Source organism: Schistocerca piceifrons, chromosome 8 (assembly GCF_021461385.2).
Source record: "Schistocerca piceifrons isolate TAMUIC-IGC-003096 chromosome 8, iqSchPice1.1, whole genome shotgun sequence".
In the NCBI taxonomy this organism is placed as follows: domain Eukaryota; kingdom Metazoa; phylum Arthropoda; class Insecta; order Orthoptera; family Acrididae; genus Schistocerca; species Schistocerca piceifrons.
Window position 1 is genome coordinate 279708371 of NC_060145.1, and position 18716 is coordinate 279727086.

General features: G+C 41.4%; 1 protein-coding gene across 1 annotated transcript in view; it reads right to left on the reverse strand.

The window, feature by feature from the left end:
- Window positions 1-18716, reverse strand: part of LOC124711575 (cubilin-like) — a gene marked incomplete in the record, with an annotated part of 644865 nt that overhangs the window by 156656 nt on the left and 469493 nt on the right. Inside the window, 1 exon segment of the mRNA XM_047241722.1 lies at window positions 13030-13214. Within this exon segment, the coding sequence (XP_047097678.1) occupies window positions 13030-13214 (185 nt within the window).

The following is an 18716-nucleotide window of genomic DNA, read 5'->3' on the forward strand; positions in this document are numbered from 1 at the left end:
AACTGGAACCCATAAAGTTAAAGAAATTTTAGCTTCAAGAATCTACCCCTAAATGTGACTGCAGGCAACAATGAGAAAATGAAGATAAGTAAAAAAGTTTTTTTGTATATCTTACACCTCTCAAAGCTTTTGAAACTAATGAAGAGACAAAAATTTAATGTTGATCTGTGGGAGGGTAAGATTACAACTGGAGAGGTGAGGCAATGGAGACCTGGCTTCTGGCCCCATTGACAGCAGCATAAGTTTAGTGCAGTGGGAGGTGGTGGCACCAGCTGCAGAAAAGAAACCCCGCTGTCGGTGCTGTCTGAGAGAGAGAAGGAGGTGGGGAAGGAGGAGGCACAGAAAGACCTTCTTTCTCCACCTGAGAATAATGTTGCTGGGCAAAAATGAGTATTTTCAATTCTGAATGGCGATGGGGCAGGGTTGCCCCCCACCTCATACTGCAACACAATGGTAACCAGGACCAGATGTTTGCTGGGTTGAAATGTTGCAAGAGATTACAGAGTGAATACTATCCGTAAGCTACAGAAAAGCATGCTCACAGGCTGCAGACCACTGTACAAAGAAACAGTTGCAAGAGTTGGGCAATAGAAGCTGCTCTGGGGATACATTTGTTATAGTATGCCACACTGTTGAGGAAAGCCTTAAGTTCTCATAGATTAAATGGACGGTACTAAGCCCTAATGATGGTGACATGTTACATGCAGCACATGCCCTGCAAGGAAATTTCATGACCCAAATAAACACTGGAAGGCTGGATAAAGTGAGACTTTGTGAGATTACATTTGACAATAGTAAATAAATAATGTAAGTCAGGTAGGTGATACCTCTTTGTGGCACCTGTCATGACAATATCATCATGATCATTAATGCAATGAGGAACTATCATCGTAACTTGTTCTAAAAACAGTTGAAAGATGGCAGGTCACTAACGATGCCAAACATTAGCTGTTGATACTGACAGAACCCAAAAGGTGTATTAGCCACAAGAAACTCTCTGATGCCTCTTCCAATGGAATCATGAAGGTAGCCTTTGGCCAAGATAATTTTCAAAAAGAATTGACATCAGCCAAGTTTGAGAGAAACTCTCTGGGTGGGACAGGGGTGAGTGTCTATGTGCAGTAACAGTGAACCTGAAGTTACCATAGAACCAAAGCTGACTGGATGCCTTCTCTACAATCATTAAGGTCATAGCCCACTCACTTGAAGAAATCAGTTTAATCATTCCCAATGATGTTAAGCAATCCAGCTCTGTCTTAACCTGGTCACATAAAGCCAGTACCAGTGGCTGCCCCCAAAATAAGTGAGGCCTGATGGAGGGTTTGAGGGCAATGTGCGCTGCGAAATTGTTTGCACAATCTAACGCTGGGGCAGATATATCCAAAACCACAGGGCAATTGGAATCCAGTTCATGGTAAGGCACTTAGTTTGACATGAGATGCACAACATCCGCAACAGAAAAACATAAAGTAGCAAAGACATCTAACCTAAACCCATTTTCAGTACTCCTTTTGCTAACCACCAAGTATTGTAAATCACGTCGGCTGCAAATTAGCCAAGAACAGGAGTCTGCCGTTTATTATAAAGGCCTTACCAACCAACGCTTGATGTATGTCGTTCATGCTGTATGAAACAAGAGGGGCACACAGGAAGTGACATTCACTGTTCCTGCTACCGGTAATAAGTTTGTCCCTGTTGGCCCAGTTGACTTGTTTGTACTGCAGCTACTTGCTCTTCCCACAGTGGGTTAGGCTCTATGTCCCAGGGCTGGATGCTATCAACAGTGGTAACATCACTCAATGTCTCTCATAGGTGGCCCGCAGCATGGAATACTTAAAATGACTGTGTAATATTCAAAACCTCTTCTAAGATAAGGACCTCAAATTGTAGGGAAAGCTGACACACCTCCTTATATGGGGTCAGATGAATGACTGTGTCTCTGACCATCATGCCTGCAAAAGGCTCCTGAAACTTATTTTTGAAAAACCGACACTTATGATGAGAATGTGGAGATCAGCTGAGCAAGCTCAATAGGTTTTCTGCAGCTGTTTGCAGACAGCTGGTAGAAATCAACACACAAAGCGATCACATATGTACACTTTTGGTAACAAGAGGACAGCAAATTACACATATCATCAAAAGAAAGCAACACTGGTTCTTGCAATGGCGCTAACTGGCAGAGTACATGATACATATGAGAGGGTAAAATAAGAAAAGAGCATAACAAGTCTCAGTCTCAACCACCTGGAATATCACGAAATGTTGGCAAAACTGCTTCTCGTAAGCACCTCAGTTTTTCATGGATTTCTGCAAGGGAGGAATAGTGGCAGGTGAACAACTGGCAACTGAACCTGGGTCAACATAGGCAACAACTTTCCAACACAACTGTATGCGCCTGCTGTTGTTGCACTGCAGAAGAGACTAGAATAAAGCCTGCATGAAAGAGGCAAATGGCAGAAAAACCACAGAGTCCAAAACACATGAAAATTCAACCCTCAAAGCTGACACTTGTCTTCTAATTAGGAACACAAGAAAATACATGGCTGTAAGAGAGACACAATTTATTGGGTCACAGTGTCAATGAAAATACAATATATCTCCGCTTTTATGTTCCTGCAATTAACATTTTTGCACTGTTTATATTTTTTATTGGTCCCATCAAATTTCGTATCCCCACAATGTTAATTTGCACCTGATTTTGTGTCAACATATTCATAATTTTTCTGCAATTTATGCATTATGAAAAACTGTTTGTGGAGGAAAAATGTCACTAGCATGATGTTGGCCATCCAGTAGTGTTTACAAATATTATGTGGTTAAGTTTCTTGACACCAGAGCACTCTGCTCAGCGAATCTGAACCGGTAAATGGAACAAATCGTGCTGTATCTCCTGCTGCTGCCAAGCTCTACTTGGCATGGTCGCTGATGGGAGTAAATACGTTTGTTCGGATGAAGACCATCACAACCATTACCAAACTGTCTCTACTGCGCAAAAAGCAGTTTCATGATTGTTGATGATTATTGTGATCATCGTGACACCTTTGTTGAACCATATTTAGTGTGTTTCAGCGTCTGGCCTCTTGGAGCGCTAGTTGACACCGTCATTCACTTTGCATAGCTCAAATGTTTTTAGTTTAAAAATAGCGCTGGTTACATACACTCCTGGAAATTGAAATAAGAACACCGTGAAGTCATTGTTCCAGGAAGGGGAAACTTTATTGACACATTCCTGGGGTCAGATACATCACACGATCACACTGACAGAACCACAGGCAGATAGACACAGGCAACAGAGCATGCACAATGTCGGCACTAGTACAGTGTATATCCACCTTTCGCAGCAATGCAGGCTGCTATTCTCCCATGGAGACGATCGTAGAGATGCTGGATGTAGTCCTGTGGAACGGCTTGCCATGCCATTTCCACCTGGCGCCTCAGTTGGACCAGCGTTCGTGCTGGACATGCAGACCGCGTGAGACGACGCTTCATCCAGTCCCAAACATGCTCAATGGGGGACAGATCCGGAGATCTTGCTGGCCAGGGTAGTTGACTTACACCTTCTAGAGCACGTTGGGTGGCACGGGATACATGCGGACGTGCATTGTCCTGTTGGAACAGCAAGTTCCCTTGCCGGTCTAGGAATGGTAGAACGATGGGTTCGATGACGGTTTGGATGTACCGTGCACTATTCAGTGTCCCCTCGACGATCACCAGTGGTGTACAGCCAGTGTAGGAGATCGCTCCCCACACCATGATGCCGGGTGTTGGCCCTGTGTGCCTCGGACGTATGCAGTCCTGATTGTGGCGCTCACTTGCACGGCGCCAAACACGCATACGACCATCATTGGCACCAAGGCAGAAGCGACTCTCATCGCTGAAGACGACACGTCTCCATTCGTCCCTCCATTCACGCCTGTCGCGACACCACTGGAGGCGGGCTGCACGATGTTAGGGCGTGAGCGGAAGACGGCCTAACGGTGTGCGGGACCGTAGCCCAGCTTCATGGAAACGGTTGCGAATGGTCCTCGCCGATACCCCAGGAGCAACAGTGTCCCTAATTTGCTGGGAAGTGGCGGTGCGGTCCCCTACGGCACTGCGTAGGATCCTACGGTCTTGGCGTGCATCCGTGCGTCGCTGCGGTCCGGTCCCAGGTCGACGGGCATGTGCACCTTCCGCCGACCACTGGCGACAACATCGATGTACTGTGGAGACCTCAAGCCCCACGTGTTGAGCAATTCAGCGGTATGTCCACCCGGCCTCCCGCATGCCCACTATACGCCCTCGCTCAAAATCCGTCAACTGCTCATACGGTTCACGTCCACGCTGTCGCGGCGTGCTACCAGTGTTAAAAACTGCGATGGAGCTCCGTATGCCACGCAAACTGGCTGACACTGACGGCGGCGGTGCACAAATGCTGCGCAGCTAGCGCCATTCGACGGCCAACACCGCGGTTCCTGGTGTGTCCGCTGTGCCGTGCGTGTGATCATTGCTTGTACAGCCCTCTCGCAGTGTCCGGAGCAAGTATGGTGGGTCTGACACACCGGTGTCAATGTGTTCTTTTTTCCATTTCCAGGAGTGTATTTTATTCATGCTGAGCAAAACCTGTTTCGAGAATAGAGATGGGCAAAGTCATTCATCCTTGGGAACTATTTCACTGGTGATCACTGTTTTTTTGGGAACCATTCATTTTTACTAGTTGACCATTCATTGTGCTTGGTATACGGTTCTTATGAAAAACTGAAAATTAGTAGCATAGCTGAATGAAGATGGAAGGCACCAAGAGGGGCATTTGCCTCCCCCATGGAGTACAGAGTTTTTATTCATAACAGAATTCTCACACACTCATAATTTTCGTAATTCTGCAAAACATCTCGTTTAGCAAACTGTAGTGTTATGTGGCTGATTGCAGGGATTAAGGTGGCACATGAAAAACAACCCCCGAGTACAGACTGCTCGCCAATTACGCATGAGTTGTTGACAGCTACAAGCAGAACAGATGAACATGTAATAATTAGACAATGAAGAAATAAAAAATAAGCTAATGCAAACAACTTCGAAACAATAGATGATGATTGGTAATCGACAATGAGCAGTCAAATACTCAGAGCCGATTTTTTGTGCACCACCCTGTACCAGTGAAATAATACTGTCACATAGAAGAAGGTGTAATTAGATGAATGATAAACACTAACTTCACTTAATGAATCTTTATTCAGTATTCAGCACTTGCACGTACAAGAGTGCAGAGTGAACTGCCTATGGCCAGAACACATACAGTATATATACAGCTACAGAATATTCCAGTACAATGATTCTTGACATTTGTGGATACTTCTAAAATGTACTCGAACCGAATATAGAAATAAAAATTGTACAGTCCAGCTGAGCTTTGAACTCACACCCTCCATTCAACAGTTTAGTATCACAACCACTACACCACAGTGCTACTCAGCTTCTACTGTGACATTGCTCCCTCCTTAAGAGAACAGTGTCTCAGTGTTACGTCCTCCTAGTCTGGGAACGAGTCATCAGTCCTACGTACTTCGATGCCCAATGACTGATGCTCACCCTGGTGGTGATCTTCTTAGAACTTCTTTTGCCACTTAACTCTTTGTCACTTTCCCTCTTGTTGCCTGTCGCTGGAGCTTCGAATTTGCCCTGGATGGCAGGATCCTTGTAGGGCCTCATTCGAAGGATGTCGGCCGTATCTCTGATCTTTCGTAGTCTTTTTTCGGGGTTGAAATCTTCAACTTCATAAGTAACATCAGGCAACTGTCTTACAACCTTATAAGGTCCAAAGTAGCGCCTGAGGAGCTTCTCACAGAGACCAACCTTCCAAACAGGAGTGAAGATCCAGACGAGGTTACCAGGCTGGTAGACAACAGGGCAGTGCATCGCATCATACCTTTGGCGATCGTTTTCTTCAGCCTGCAGCGTACGGAGTCGAGCTAACTGCCGAGCTTCCTCAGCTCTGGTTAACACCTGGCCGATGTAGTTGTTGTTCACGTCATCAGGATGTAACGAGAACACTGTATCCATCATTGTAGTCGCCTCATGCCCATGCACCAGGAAAAATGGCGTAAATCCTGTGGTGTCTTGTTTGGCAGTGTTGTAGGCAAACAACACGAAGGGTAGCATCTCATCTCAGTTGCTCTGCTCAGCATTGACGAACACTGATACCATGTCGGCCAAGGTCTTATTAAGGCGTTCAGTAGTTTGCGGATGGTAGGCAGTCACCATGTGATGAGTAATGTTGCTCTGATGGCTTATGTCTGTCACAAGATTCGATTGAAAAACTTTCTCTCAATCCGTAATTAATGACCTTGGGGCACAGGTGTTGTAATACAATGTTTTACATGATGAATTTCGCTACCTTGGATGATTTGGGTGTTTTCAAGGCTTTTGTAATGGCATAGCACGTCAGATAAACAGTGCAAACATTAATCCATTTAATGCCACTAGCAGACACTGGAAATCGTCAGAGGTCAATCCCAACACACTAGAAAGCTGTTTCCGCTGGTGGAATTGGTATGAGTCAGGCAGGTGGTTTCTGAGGAACTGCCTTTCACCTCTGGCACTCTCTACAGTGCGACACATAGTGATGGACACTCCTAAATAAACCTGGCCAGAAAAATCTCTTGCACATTCTATCGTAGGTCTTAATAAATCCTAAATGTCTGACCTCTGGTGTGTCATGGAATTTCTGTAGAACATCTAAGCACATGTGTTTAGGAATCACTGGTAACCACCTCTTTCCAAACGGACCAAAGTTTTTCTTGCAAAGTAAACCATTAACTACCTTAAATTGTCCTTTCACATACTCTGACCAATTTAAGGCAAGCATAATTTGGGATATCTTGGCATCCTTCTTCTGCTCAGCAGAGAGATCCTAGAGTGCAGCAAGAGAGTCACGATCTTCATCAAAGTCACAATGGCCTTGCACAGGGTTTCTTGAGAGACAGCCAGCATCTCGGCATTTTCTTCCACTTTTGTGCACTATGGTAGTGTCATATTCTTGAACATGTAGTGCCCACCTGGCGAGTCATCGTGTTGGACCCTTAAGACCTGTCAGCCAACAAAATGAATGATGGTTTGTAACAATTGTGAATGGCCTTCCACAGAGATACTGTTGAAATCTGCACATGGGCCAGATCAAAGCAAGACATTCTCTTTCTGTAGTTGAGTAGTTTCTCTTGGTTTTTGTGAGTGTTCTAGAAGCATAGGCTATAACCTTCTTTTTTTCCATCCAAAATTTCCACCACAACAGCACCGATCCCATACCCACAGGGATCTGTAGGTGCTCTCTCATCATACAGGCCAAGTACAGGGTCAGTCGTCGGAGCTTTTCACAGCACATCGAAAGAATCTTGTTGAGCACCACCCCCGATAAATTTAGCATCAGCTTTTAACAACTCTTGGAGTCGCATGGCGTTCATACGAAAGTCTTTGATAAAACGATGGTAATAAGAACACTATAGGAGGAAGCTTCTCACATTTCTAATACTTTTAGGAATAGGAAATTCTGTCATAGATCTCACCTTTTCTGGGTCTGGCCACACATCTTCATTTGACAGAAAGATTTCTTTTGCTCCCAAGAATCTCTTTCTTGGATTAAGTTTCAGTCCACCTTGTTGGAGACTCTTAAGAACAGCCCTCAGTCTTTTTATATGTTCATCAAATGTCTCTGAGAACATTATAATGTCATCTAAATAACAAAGACACATCGTCCACTTCAGGTGACGTAGAAGATTATCCATCATCTGCTCAAAAGTTGCTGGTGCATTACACAAACCAAACGGCATTACCTTAAACTCACACAGGCCCTCAGGGGTGATGAATGCAGTTTCATCACGATCAGCCTTATCTACTTCGGTCTGCCAGTATCCTGAGTACACGTTCATGGTTGAGAAAAACTTAGCCCCCTTCTGACAATCTAGTGTATCGTCAATTTGTGGAAGAGGGTTGACGTCCTTTTCAGATATCTTATTAAGTTTCCTGTAATCAACACAAAAGCGCCAACTGCCATTCTTCTTTCTGACAAGGAACACTGTTGATGACCATGGGCTCTGCGAAGGCTGAATGATGTCATTCTTCATCATTTTCTCTACCTCGTTGCGAATTATTCGACATTCCATTGCTGACATATGGTATGCTCTTTGGCTTATTGGTTGATGGTCTCCAGTGCTAATTCGGTGCTTCACCATCGATATGTCTAATTCAGAGAACTCTTGAAGAATGGCAAGTAGCTTCTTCTGTTGTTTCTTAGTGACATCTGGTGATAGTCGATCTAGAAGATCTTGTCTCGTAGTTGTAGTGCTAATTTTGCCCACAGACTCGACATAGGAGGTTTCTATGACGCTCAGCTGTTCTTCAATTAATGGCTCAGCATTTGTTATGCACATGCATCTTGTAAGGATCTGTGGTTTTTGGCAACAGTTAACTATCCACAATTCACCGAATCTGTTCTTAAATGAAACAACAGAGGCTGGGATGACCAAGTTATTCTTCAGTGGTATGCTTCTCTTACATTCCACTGCAAGATCCATGGGTTGATGCTTGCATGACATGTGACAGTTAACTTTCTAGCGCTGACTGCAGGAATGATCACTTTATCCAGCACACACAGTCACCACACACTTGAATGTGGATCTTCCTGCCCAGAGTATCTCATCTCGTCTAGCATAATATTCGAGCAACCACAATCTATAATTGCCAGAGAAGCTTCCAAAAAGTCCCATCTGAAAATGACATTATGACTACACTCTTGTAAGACAATGAATTCTAAGGGCTGTGTAAGGCCACTTATACCCACACGAATGGTACATCTTCCTGTACATTTTATGTATTTCCCATTAGCCACTTTCAGCAGAGATGTTTTGTTGTCGATGAATACTGTTTTCTGCAACTGGCGACGGTACTTTTCTGAAAGGACTGAATATGATGCTCCAGAGTCCACAAGAGCTTGGGCTGATAGGCCATCCATGAGGATATCAACGTAGTTTCCTATAAATTGTAGTGATCAATAGCGGAGGATTTCTCTTCGGCGGTCTCACTTCCCAGGAAGGTTGTACCCTATAGTTTTCCAAGTTACGGTGGCTAGGTGATCGGGTGTAGCTTCTAAATGGCGATGGAGACCTTGATCAGTGTGTCCTCTCCAGTGGCTAGCTTGCAGCGATGGTGACCTACGTCGTCCTGGACCTGCATCTTCTCGTTCATCTTCGTTGTCCTGGAGTTGGCGTAGGCTAAGATCGGTCTGCTGTCTTCTGGCGCGGGTGTCATCAAATATCCGTCGCTTTTCTCGACAATAGTGCACCACATGTCCCAGTTGTCCACAGTGGAAACATACTACTTGGTTATCCTGGGTCCTCCAGGTGTCAGTCTTCCTTGGTGCCAAAACAGGTTCCTCATGCGGCATTGTACGGATGTAACTCTGCCTGGTTCTCGACTTTTTCACCATTTTAAAGGGAAATGAAGGCCGAGAGATTGGGTTCAATGTTTGTTCCACTTCCTCCCTTATGACATCTTGAAGCGTCTCAGTCTTTTGCTCGCCGTGCAATCCAAGTGCATCCAAGTGCCTTCTGAACTTCCTCTCTCACTGTCTGACGAAGAACACTTGTGAAATCAGTTGCTTCCTCCATCACAGACGTAGATATGGCACTTGGAAGCCATTCAAACTTTTTGTGGGTAATTCTTTTTTTATGCATTGTCTCGATAACTGGCACCATTTTATCAAGTCATCTGCTGTTGAAACCTCCTTCAGGAGTAGGGCTTGATACATGTACTCAGCAACACCCTTCATGAGATGTGCAACCTTATCTTCCTCCTTCATTCTAGGATCCACTATTTTACACAGCTCCAAGATGTCTTGAATGTAGGATGCTGTAGTGCCCTGCACTTTAATTTATCTTCAGCCTTGCACTTCTGTCGTCGTGTGTCACTGAAATACTTGCTCAGTTCCGCCTGGAATACTTCCCAGCTTGTGAACCCCTCTTCGTTGTTCTCATAATATTGCTTGGCAGTGCCCTCCAAGTAGAAAAATTCGTTAGCCAAACACACGGTGTCATCCCATTTGTTAAATTTGGCTATACATTCATATACTTTCAGCCACTTGTTTGGATCTTGGCCATCGTCACCAGAGAACCCACAAGGATGTCTCATGTGGTGGCACACAGTTGCTGTCATCGTAATGTCCTCTTCTTCTTCTGTCTCTGATAGACTGCAATCTGTTGAATATGGCTCGAACTCGGGTTTCTCGCCATGTAAATGGTGGCTCTGTTGTGGCCTGATGGAAGCCACTATGTTGTCGATAATGTGTGCTATCATAAGTTCCAATACCCAGCATCTCCACCAGAACAATGTCACGTAGGAGAAGGCGTAATTAGATGAATAACGAACACTAACTTCACTTAACGAAGGTTCATTCAGCACTTGCACATACAAGAGTGCAGAGTGAACTGCCTCCGTCCAGAACACATACAGTATATATACAGCTACAGAATATTCCAGGACAATGATTCTTGACATTTCTGGATACTTCTAGAATTTACTTGAACTGAATATAGTAATTAAACTTGTACAGTTCAGCTGAGTTTTGAACTCACGACCCTTCATGCAACAGTTAAGTATCGTAACCACTACACGACGGTGCAGTCAGCTCCTGCTGTGACATTATTGTAGAAGTTATCATATTGTCTTTACAAAATGTGACACCATACACTTGATTATGAAGTGCGGGCTTCATTCAGTTGTACGTTGATCTGCCTTCCATATCAATAAACATACTATTTTACCTTGGATAAAAAAAAAAGACGGAAAATGGCCACTTGTGTGTGCCGTGCCGACGTCCTTTGCATGTGTAGTAAGAAAAAAATCTTGCCTTTTTACAAGTATTTCTTCTGCTGTTTATCGAAATGTTGAAGTAAGCTGATAGGTCATTTTGTTACGTGAAAAGATGTATGTATTACATGCCACATAATTTTTAAATGATTTACATAATTATAAAATACATTTTAATTACCGGTCGTAGATGCTGCATAGAATTTGAAAAGAACCAGAAGTTCATAGTTCAAAAAAGGTTTGAAACAGATCTAGAATGGACATGCGAAGTGAATGAAACAAACAAGAACTCGAGACGGAACTGTGACCTGTGGCCATGCAAAGAAGGACAAGTCCGGCTGAGCAAGACTGAGACTGAGACCAAGGCAGACGGGAAAGGGACTGAGGCTGGAACGAGACTGGACGACGTGCTGTTCGGGAACGATACCAACCGTTTCCTGTTCCCGGGAACTATACGTAGAAAGCCACGACTGAAGTGAACTATGAAAGACAACCAAGGCTGGAACAAGACCAGCCGACTCCGGTTACGAGACCGGTCATTTCCCGTTCCCGGGAACTATAAGTAGAAAGCCGTGACTGAAGTGAACTGTGAAAGACAGTTCCTTAGAATTCATTCCTCGCTCGTTCCATTCATCTTGGTGAACTGTTCCTTTGGACCCATTAGTTCACGAATTTATTCTCGTTGTCAAGTGCATTATTTACATATGTATTTTTTGTGATGTTACACAAACAAACAATGTGAGTGATAGTGTGTGTGTGTGTGTGTGTGTGTGTGTGTGTGTGTGTGTGTGTGTGTTTGGTTTTCTACATAAATGATGATGAACAGTACCTAATAACCTCAAAAAGACGACTGCAGTGCAAGATATGCAGAATAACACACATTCCAACACCACACAAAATATATATTTGCACTTGACAAAGAGGAAAAATTCTGAAAACATCTCATGCTAAGCATGAAAGAATACATAACTAGTGCAGTATTGCATTATTTAAATGATGAATGACAGGTGCAGGCTTTCAAAAACATCAATTATGACATATGGCATTGAGTCAAATGTTCCTACTTCCCAGACAGTTGTCAGTTCCAGTTATATCAGTGGTTTTTATTAGATAATAAACCTTCATTAGATAATAAACAAGTCTCTGACAAGTCTTTTGATGGCTGTTATGTACATATATCACATATAAAGTGCAAGGGGGTTTCCTACTATGTTACTTTTACAGATTAAAATGGTATTTCCCACATTTTACATTTTAGTGCATTTAACACCATTTTTTGAAGTCCCTTGAAAAGTATAAAAGCAGGGTTTCACTGTAGCTTACAGATCTCGAACACTTTTACCAACACAGGACCTGGAGACCCGTGCATGCCCTTATAAAAAGTCTCTGTACGTCAGGTGTCACTGGTATAATGCTGCGCTCACACGGCAGAGCTGGTGAGGGAGGCCGATGACCAGGCTGCCCCTATTGGCAGCCGCCTCGAGTAGCTGCGGGCATGCTGTTTGAATGTTGGTGTGCACTACACTTGTTGTAGCGGCCCAACTTGCATCAGTTGTGAGCAGGTGGTGTAGTATCCAGTGAGTTACTACAATTGGCTGTGCCCTTTTTAAAAGAACTAGCCTGGCATTTACCTACAGCAGTTTAGGAAAATCATGGAAAACCTACATCTGGATGGCCAGACAGGAATTTGAACCATTGTCCAAAATAACTCTAGAGTCTCTCAATTGCTACTCTAGAATAAAAAGTACATTTTGCTAAGCTGGAAGTGTAAATCCTGTGATAACTTCATCTAAATATGAAGAAAATTTGACTAAAAACTTTAAAACACATGACAGGTACATGCAGACACAATTAAACGTTTAATGTTGACTAATACAAACAAAACGTCACAAAAGTATTTTTACTAAAAGCAAGTGTAGCTAAAATAAAATGAAGTTCAAAAATTATACAGGAAAAATAACTGTCTACAGTATCATATAAACTGCAGATATAATAAAAATAAATTTTCTAAACTACAAGACACAAAAATGCGACAAACAAATTGCACTTTCAGAGTAGCTTTTGTTGTAATACACATTAAAATATTTCAATAGGTCCTGAATTTTTTTGTCTTGGTACCGAAGCCTAGATCTTATTTTTTAAAAAAGGTACAAGAGAAAGTTGTGAGACAAAGAATTGGTCATGTTTACTAACCTCAACATAATCCTTCTGGCAATTGGTGCTGTTTTCCAGTTGAAAGCGCTCAATAAAAGTAAGATTAACATGATAGCCATCAGGAATACGAATATCCCAATCACATTCACTGTTAATTGGGTACTGTTTTGGATAGTTGGGAGACACAAGTTCTCGGTTGTTATCATGTAGGATTCCACCACAGCCTGAAATTTACAGAGTAGTATTTTACTAAAAGAGCTACCATACAGTTAAATACTAATAATGGATATCTAACCAATATATATAAACTAACAAAGGGGGATGATTGATTACATTATACTAGTTAACAAAATACTATAGTTACCAAAATAATTATGAATTAAAATAATTATGAAATTGGCCTAGTGCACTACCCTGTACACCATTGTTGGCATAGCTGAGCATACGTAATGTATCAGCATCATTTTTTTTCTCTTCATACATCATATCCACAAAAGTAATTACAAAATAACTCATTTTTTTTCTAATTTTCTCATAACGATTGACAGTCAAGATGTATGTGAAAAGATTTAATATGTTGAAATTTTGGCATTTAAATGGTGTACATAACCTTCCTATAATGTCTTCCACAGGAGATTGTTAAAGGTGTTGCACTCACAGTTCAAAAGAAAACATGGAAATGACAACAGGCTAAAGTTAGTAGAAATTCATAAATCTATACTGGATTGATATACAAAGCATACAACTGTCATATCTCAACAAAAGATTCTGCCAAGAAACTGAGAAAATTCTTGGCCTACATAAAATCACTAAGCGGGTCTAGGACTTTTAGCCCATCACTCTTTGACCAGTCTGCTATGACAGTAGAATATAATCATTCATGCAGGAGAATCATACAAACATGTCATCATTTTGCAATTGCGGAGACTCCTTTATGGAGGACATACTAATAGGCATCCCTGGCACAGAGAAACAACTGAAAAAGTTAAAAGCAAATACATTCCTGGCTCTGGATGGCACTCCCAGTTCTGTTTTACAAAGAGTACTCTGCAACACTGGCCTCTTACTTAACTTCCATTTTTCATGAATCTCTTTTCCAGCACAAAGCTCCAAGCAACTGGGAGGAAGTGAAGGTTAGTACTGTATATGCAAAGGGTAAAAGATCAGACATTCACAATTACAGATCAATATCCTTAACTTCAGTTTGCTGCTGGATTCTTGAGCATATTCTCAGTTCGAATTTTATAAATTTTCTTGAGATTGAAAAGCCCCTGTCCACAAATCAGCATGCTTTTAGAAAGCATCACTAGTTTGAAATTCAGCTTTTCCTTTCCGTGCACGATATCTCGCAAACTATGGATGAGGGCAACAGGCAGATTCCATATTCCTATATTTATGAAAAAAATTTACCTCTGTGTCCCACTGCTGAATGTTAACAAGGGTATGAACATATGGATATATTCCCAGATATGTGTGTGACTCGAAGACTTTTTAAGTAACGGAACCCAGTATGTTGTCCTCAACGGTGAGTGTTCATCAAAGACAAGAGTCCCCCAGGGAACTGGGATAGGACCACTGTAATTTTGTATATATAATTTCAGTATAATAGAAGGAAACATTCCACGTGGGAAAAATTATATATAAAAACAAAGATGAGGTGACTTACCGAACGAAAGCGCTGGCAGGTCGATAGACACACAAACAAACACAAACATACATACAAAATTCAAGCTTTCGCAACAAACTGTTGCCTCATCAGGAAAGAGGGAAGGGGAGGGGAAGACGAAAGCCTTTTGTCTTCCCCTCCCCTTCCCTCTTTCCTGATGAGGCAACAGTTTGTTGCGAAAGCTTGAATTTTGTGTGTATGTTTGTGTTTGTTTGTGTGTCTATCGACCTGCCAGCGCTTTCGTTCGGTAAGTCACCTCATCTTTGTATATATAATTTCTCATATACATGAAAGATCTGACAGGCAAGGTGAGCAACAATGTGTGGCTGTCTGCTGATGATGATGTGGTATATGGGAAGGTACATCACTGACTGACTGAGAGGATACAAGATGACAGAGACAAAATTTCTAGTTGGTGTGATGAATAGCAACTAACTGTAAATGTAGAAAAATGTAAGTTAACGCAAATTACCAGGAAAAGCAAACCTGCAATGTTTCAATACAGCATTAGTAGTGTGCTGCTTGACAGAGTAATGTTGATGAAACACTGCAAAGTTATTTGAAATGGAACTAATATATAGGGAAGGCGAATGGTCACCTCTAGTTTATAGGGACAATTTTAGACAAGTGTTGTTCATCTGTAAAGGAGACAACATATAGGACACTAGTATGATCCATTATTGAGTGCTGCTTAAGTGTTCTGGATCTGCCTGAGAGCGGATTAAAGGAAGACATCAATGCAATTCAGAGGCAGGCTGCTAAGTATGTTACCAGTAGTTCCGAACAACACATAAGTATTGTGGATATGCTTTGGGAAGTCAAATGGGAATTGCTGGATGATAGGTGATGTTCTTTTTGAGAAACACAATTGAGAAAATTTAGAGAACTGAAATCTGAAGCTGACTGCAGAATGATTCTACAGCTGCCAACATATATTTTGCATAAGGACCACAGAGGTAAGATCAGAGAAATTAGGGCTTGTGTGGAGGCTTGCAGACAGTTGTCTTACCCAAGCTCTACTTGTGAATGGAATAGGTAAGAAAATGACTAGTAGTGGTACAGGGCACCCTTCACCAGGCATCATACGGCAGCTTGCTGAGTATGTATCTAGATACAGAAACATTTCTGTGATACATGAGATGTGACTAAACATACTGGAATGATGCGGCTGCTGTATAAACCATTTTTATCACTTCTGCTGGGTTTAACAGATGAAATAGTGAAGGCAGCTGACAACTGAAGAGGTAAAAAGAAAGTCAAGGAGAGATCCTTTTCTAAACAAAGGATATTAAATTTAATTGACAAAACAAAACAAAAAATGTAAAAAATCTGCAAACAAAGCTGGCAAAAGGGAAGACAGATGTACAGAAATTGAGAATGACAGGAATTTCGAGATGGCAAGGCAGGAATGGCTTGAGTGGAACTGAAAACCTATTGAAGCGTGCATTACAATGGGAAAAATGGGTGCTTCCTACAGGAAAATTAGAGAAACTTTCAAAGAAGAGAGAATCAGTTGTCTTGCTATCAACGGCACCAGACTGCAGAAAAAGCAAGACAGATTATTAAAAGGAAGATATGGAAGAGCTATGCAAAGGAAGTCAACTTGTAGACAACCTTATGGAAATGGATGAGGAAGTAGATGAAGATGATATGAGAGTTATGAAATTGTGAGAAGAATTTGACAAAGTGCTGAGGCACATGCTGAAACAAGGTGCCTGAAATAGAAAACATTCACTTCAGATTATTAAAATCCTTGGGAGAATCAATCATGACACAACTATTCCACCCAGTATATGGGTTATATGAGACACGTGAACTTCCCTCAAACTTCATAAAGAATGCAATAACACCAATTACAAAGAAGAATAGTAATGACAGTTGTGAATATCACAGAATCATTAGTTTGTAAATACTGATACAAATTGTTCACAAAAGACTGGATACATGTCAGAAAGTTACCTCACATATCAGTTTTGGTTCAGGAGAAATTTGGGAACATGTAAGGCAGCATGACACTGTGACTTATCTTAGAATAGTGACTAAACAGAGGCAAACTTTTGTTTGGTGTATTTGTATATTTAGAGAGAGCTTTTGCCAAAGCTGGCTGGAATACATTCCTTGAAATTCTGATGGCAGTAAGGATAAAATCAGGGAGTGAAGGGTTTTCCACAACTTGTACTACCAGACAACAAATATAAGAGCCAAAAGACACTGAAAGAGAGCAGTAGCTCAGATGGGTAAGAAAGGGTTATAGCCTATCTCCATGTTATTGAATCTGTACCTTGAGCAAGCAATAATGGAAAAAATGAGGACAAATTTGGAAAAGTAATTAAAGATGAAGCAGAAGAAATCAAAACTTTGAAGTTTACTGATAACATTGTAATTTTGTGAGAGATGAAAAAGGACTTGGAAAATCAGTTGAAAAGAAAACGCAAGTGTCTTGAGAAGAGAGCAGAAGACACATTTCAACAAAAGTCAACCAAGAGTAATGGAAGATACTCAAGTTAAATCAGGCAATGCTGAGGGAATTACATTACAAAATGAGACATTAAAAGTAGTACATCAGTTTACTATTTAGGGAGCAAAACGACTGAAAATGGATGCAGTAGAGAGGATACAAAATGCAGACTCGCAAAGTCATGAAAAGGATTTGTGAAAAAAGAGATTTATTAATAATGAATATAAATTAAGCTTTAGGAAATCTTTACTGAAAGTATTCATCTGGAATATAGCCTTGTACGAAAATGAACTGCAAAGCACACCATTGTGTAGATGCAGATTTGGTTTTTCAGGGATTTCAGTAGATCAAAATTAAAGAGAATGAAGAAAAAGATAAACTGAGATACAAATATATTAAGGATAGAGCCCAATTGGAAATTAATAAGGCTTACTATGTGGAGAATGGCTAGGAGCACCTTGTCCAAAACTGAACACTGTATGTATCAGCAACAAAGTCTTCTTTCTTCTTTTTCTCTGCATTTATCCTGGAACTTCATGGGTTCAGCATGGTACCCAATTGCCCTTCCACTTGCCACATTCATGAAATAAAAGTTGTGGAGGGTCTTTCTAAATATTTTATACTGTCATCTTTTCTGATATTACAATCCACTTCTGCTGTCTACTCTGGAATATTATTAGTAACAACACTAACTTGAGCATTGGAATAAATGGTACTCTCTACAGTAAACCTGCCATTCAAATTTTTATTTACTAAGATTGTAAATTGCCTGTAAACTTTAATGTACTGTACCAATGAGATCTTCCATAATAATGTGAGCAATCACATTACCAAGAAAATATGGAAACTAATGCATCAGGTACACTGCGGAAATTGCTGCCACCACCATACAGTCTGGAACAGGATCTTGACTATCACATCTCTATAACTGTCAGAGATAGTCTACAAGAAAACCAACTGTATAGTCAGGAAGTCATGAACATGATTACTGTCCTTTTCCACAATGTGGTGTCATAGGAATATGAAGCAGGGTAATAATAACTCAGTTCCGAATTGTATCAGTTGTTTGGGTTTATATACTTAATATGTACATAGAGAAGATGAAGAAGAAGAAGAAGAAGAAGAAGAGGGAGAAGAGGAAGAGTCAAATAACACTGGAAAACTCTGAGTGGAATGTAAATATAGGAAGGAGTACAGCTAATCACTCACTGCATAATTGAGGAGTTGATCACTGACATGTACATAAACAAGACAGAAGGAAATAAAGGTGAATGTAGCACCAACCTAGAGGTCATTGAAGGTGGAGCATGGTATCCGATTGTAGATGGCAATTTACTGTACCATTTCCAATGGAACCATTGCAGTATTTGCTTTAACTGATTTTGGGACAACATGAAAAACGGAGAACTCAGTGGCCAGATGGAGAGTTGAATCAATGTTCTTCCAACTCAAAATTAACTAAAAAAAAATCGCATTTTTCCAGCTGGATACCTGTTCTAACTATACTGTGGTACCACAAGGACAACATAGCCATGCAAGTTAGCAAAAAGAATGACATAATCCAAAAGCTTAGCAATGATTTATAGCTGGTTTATGTGCCGA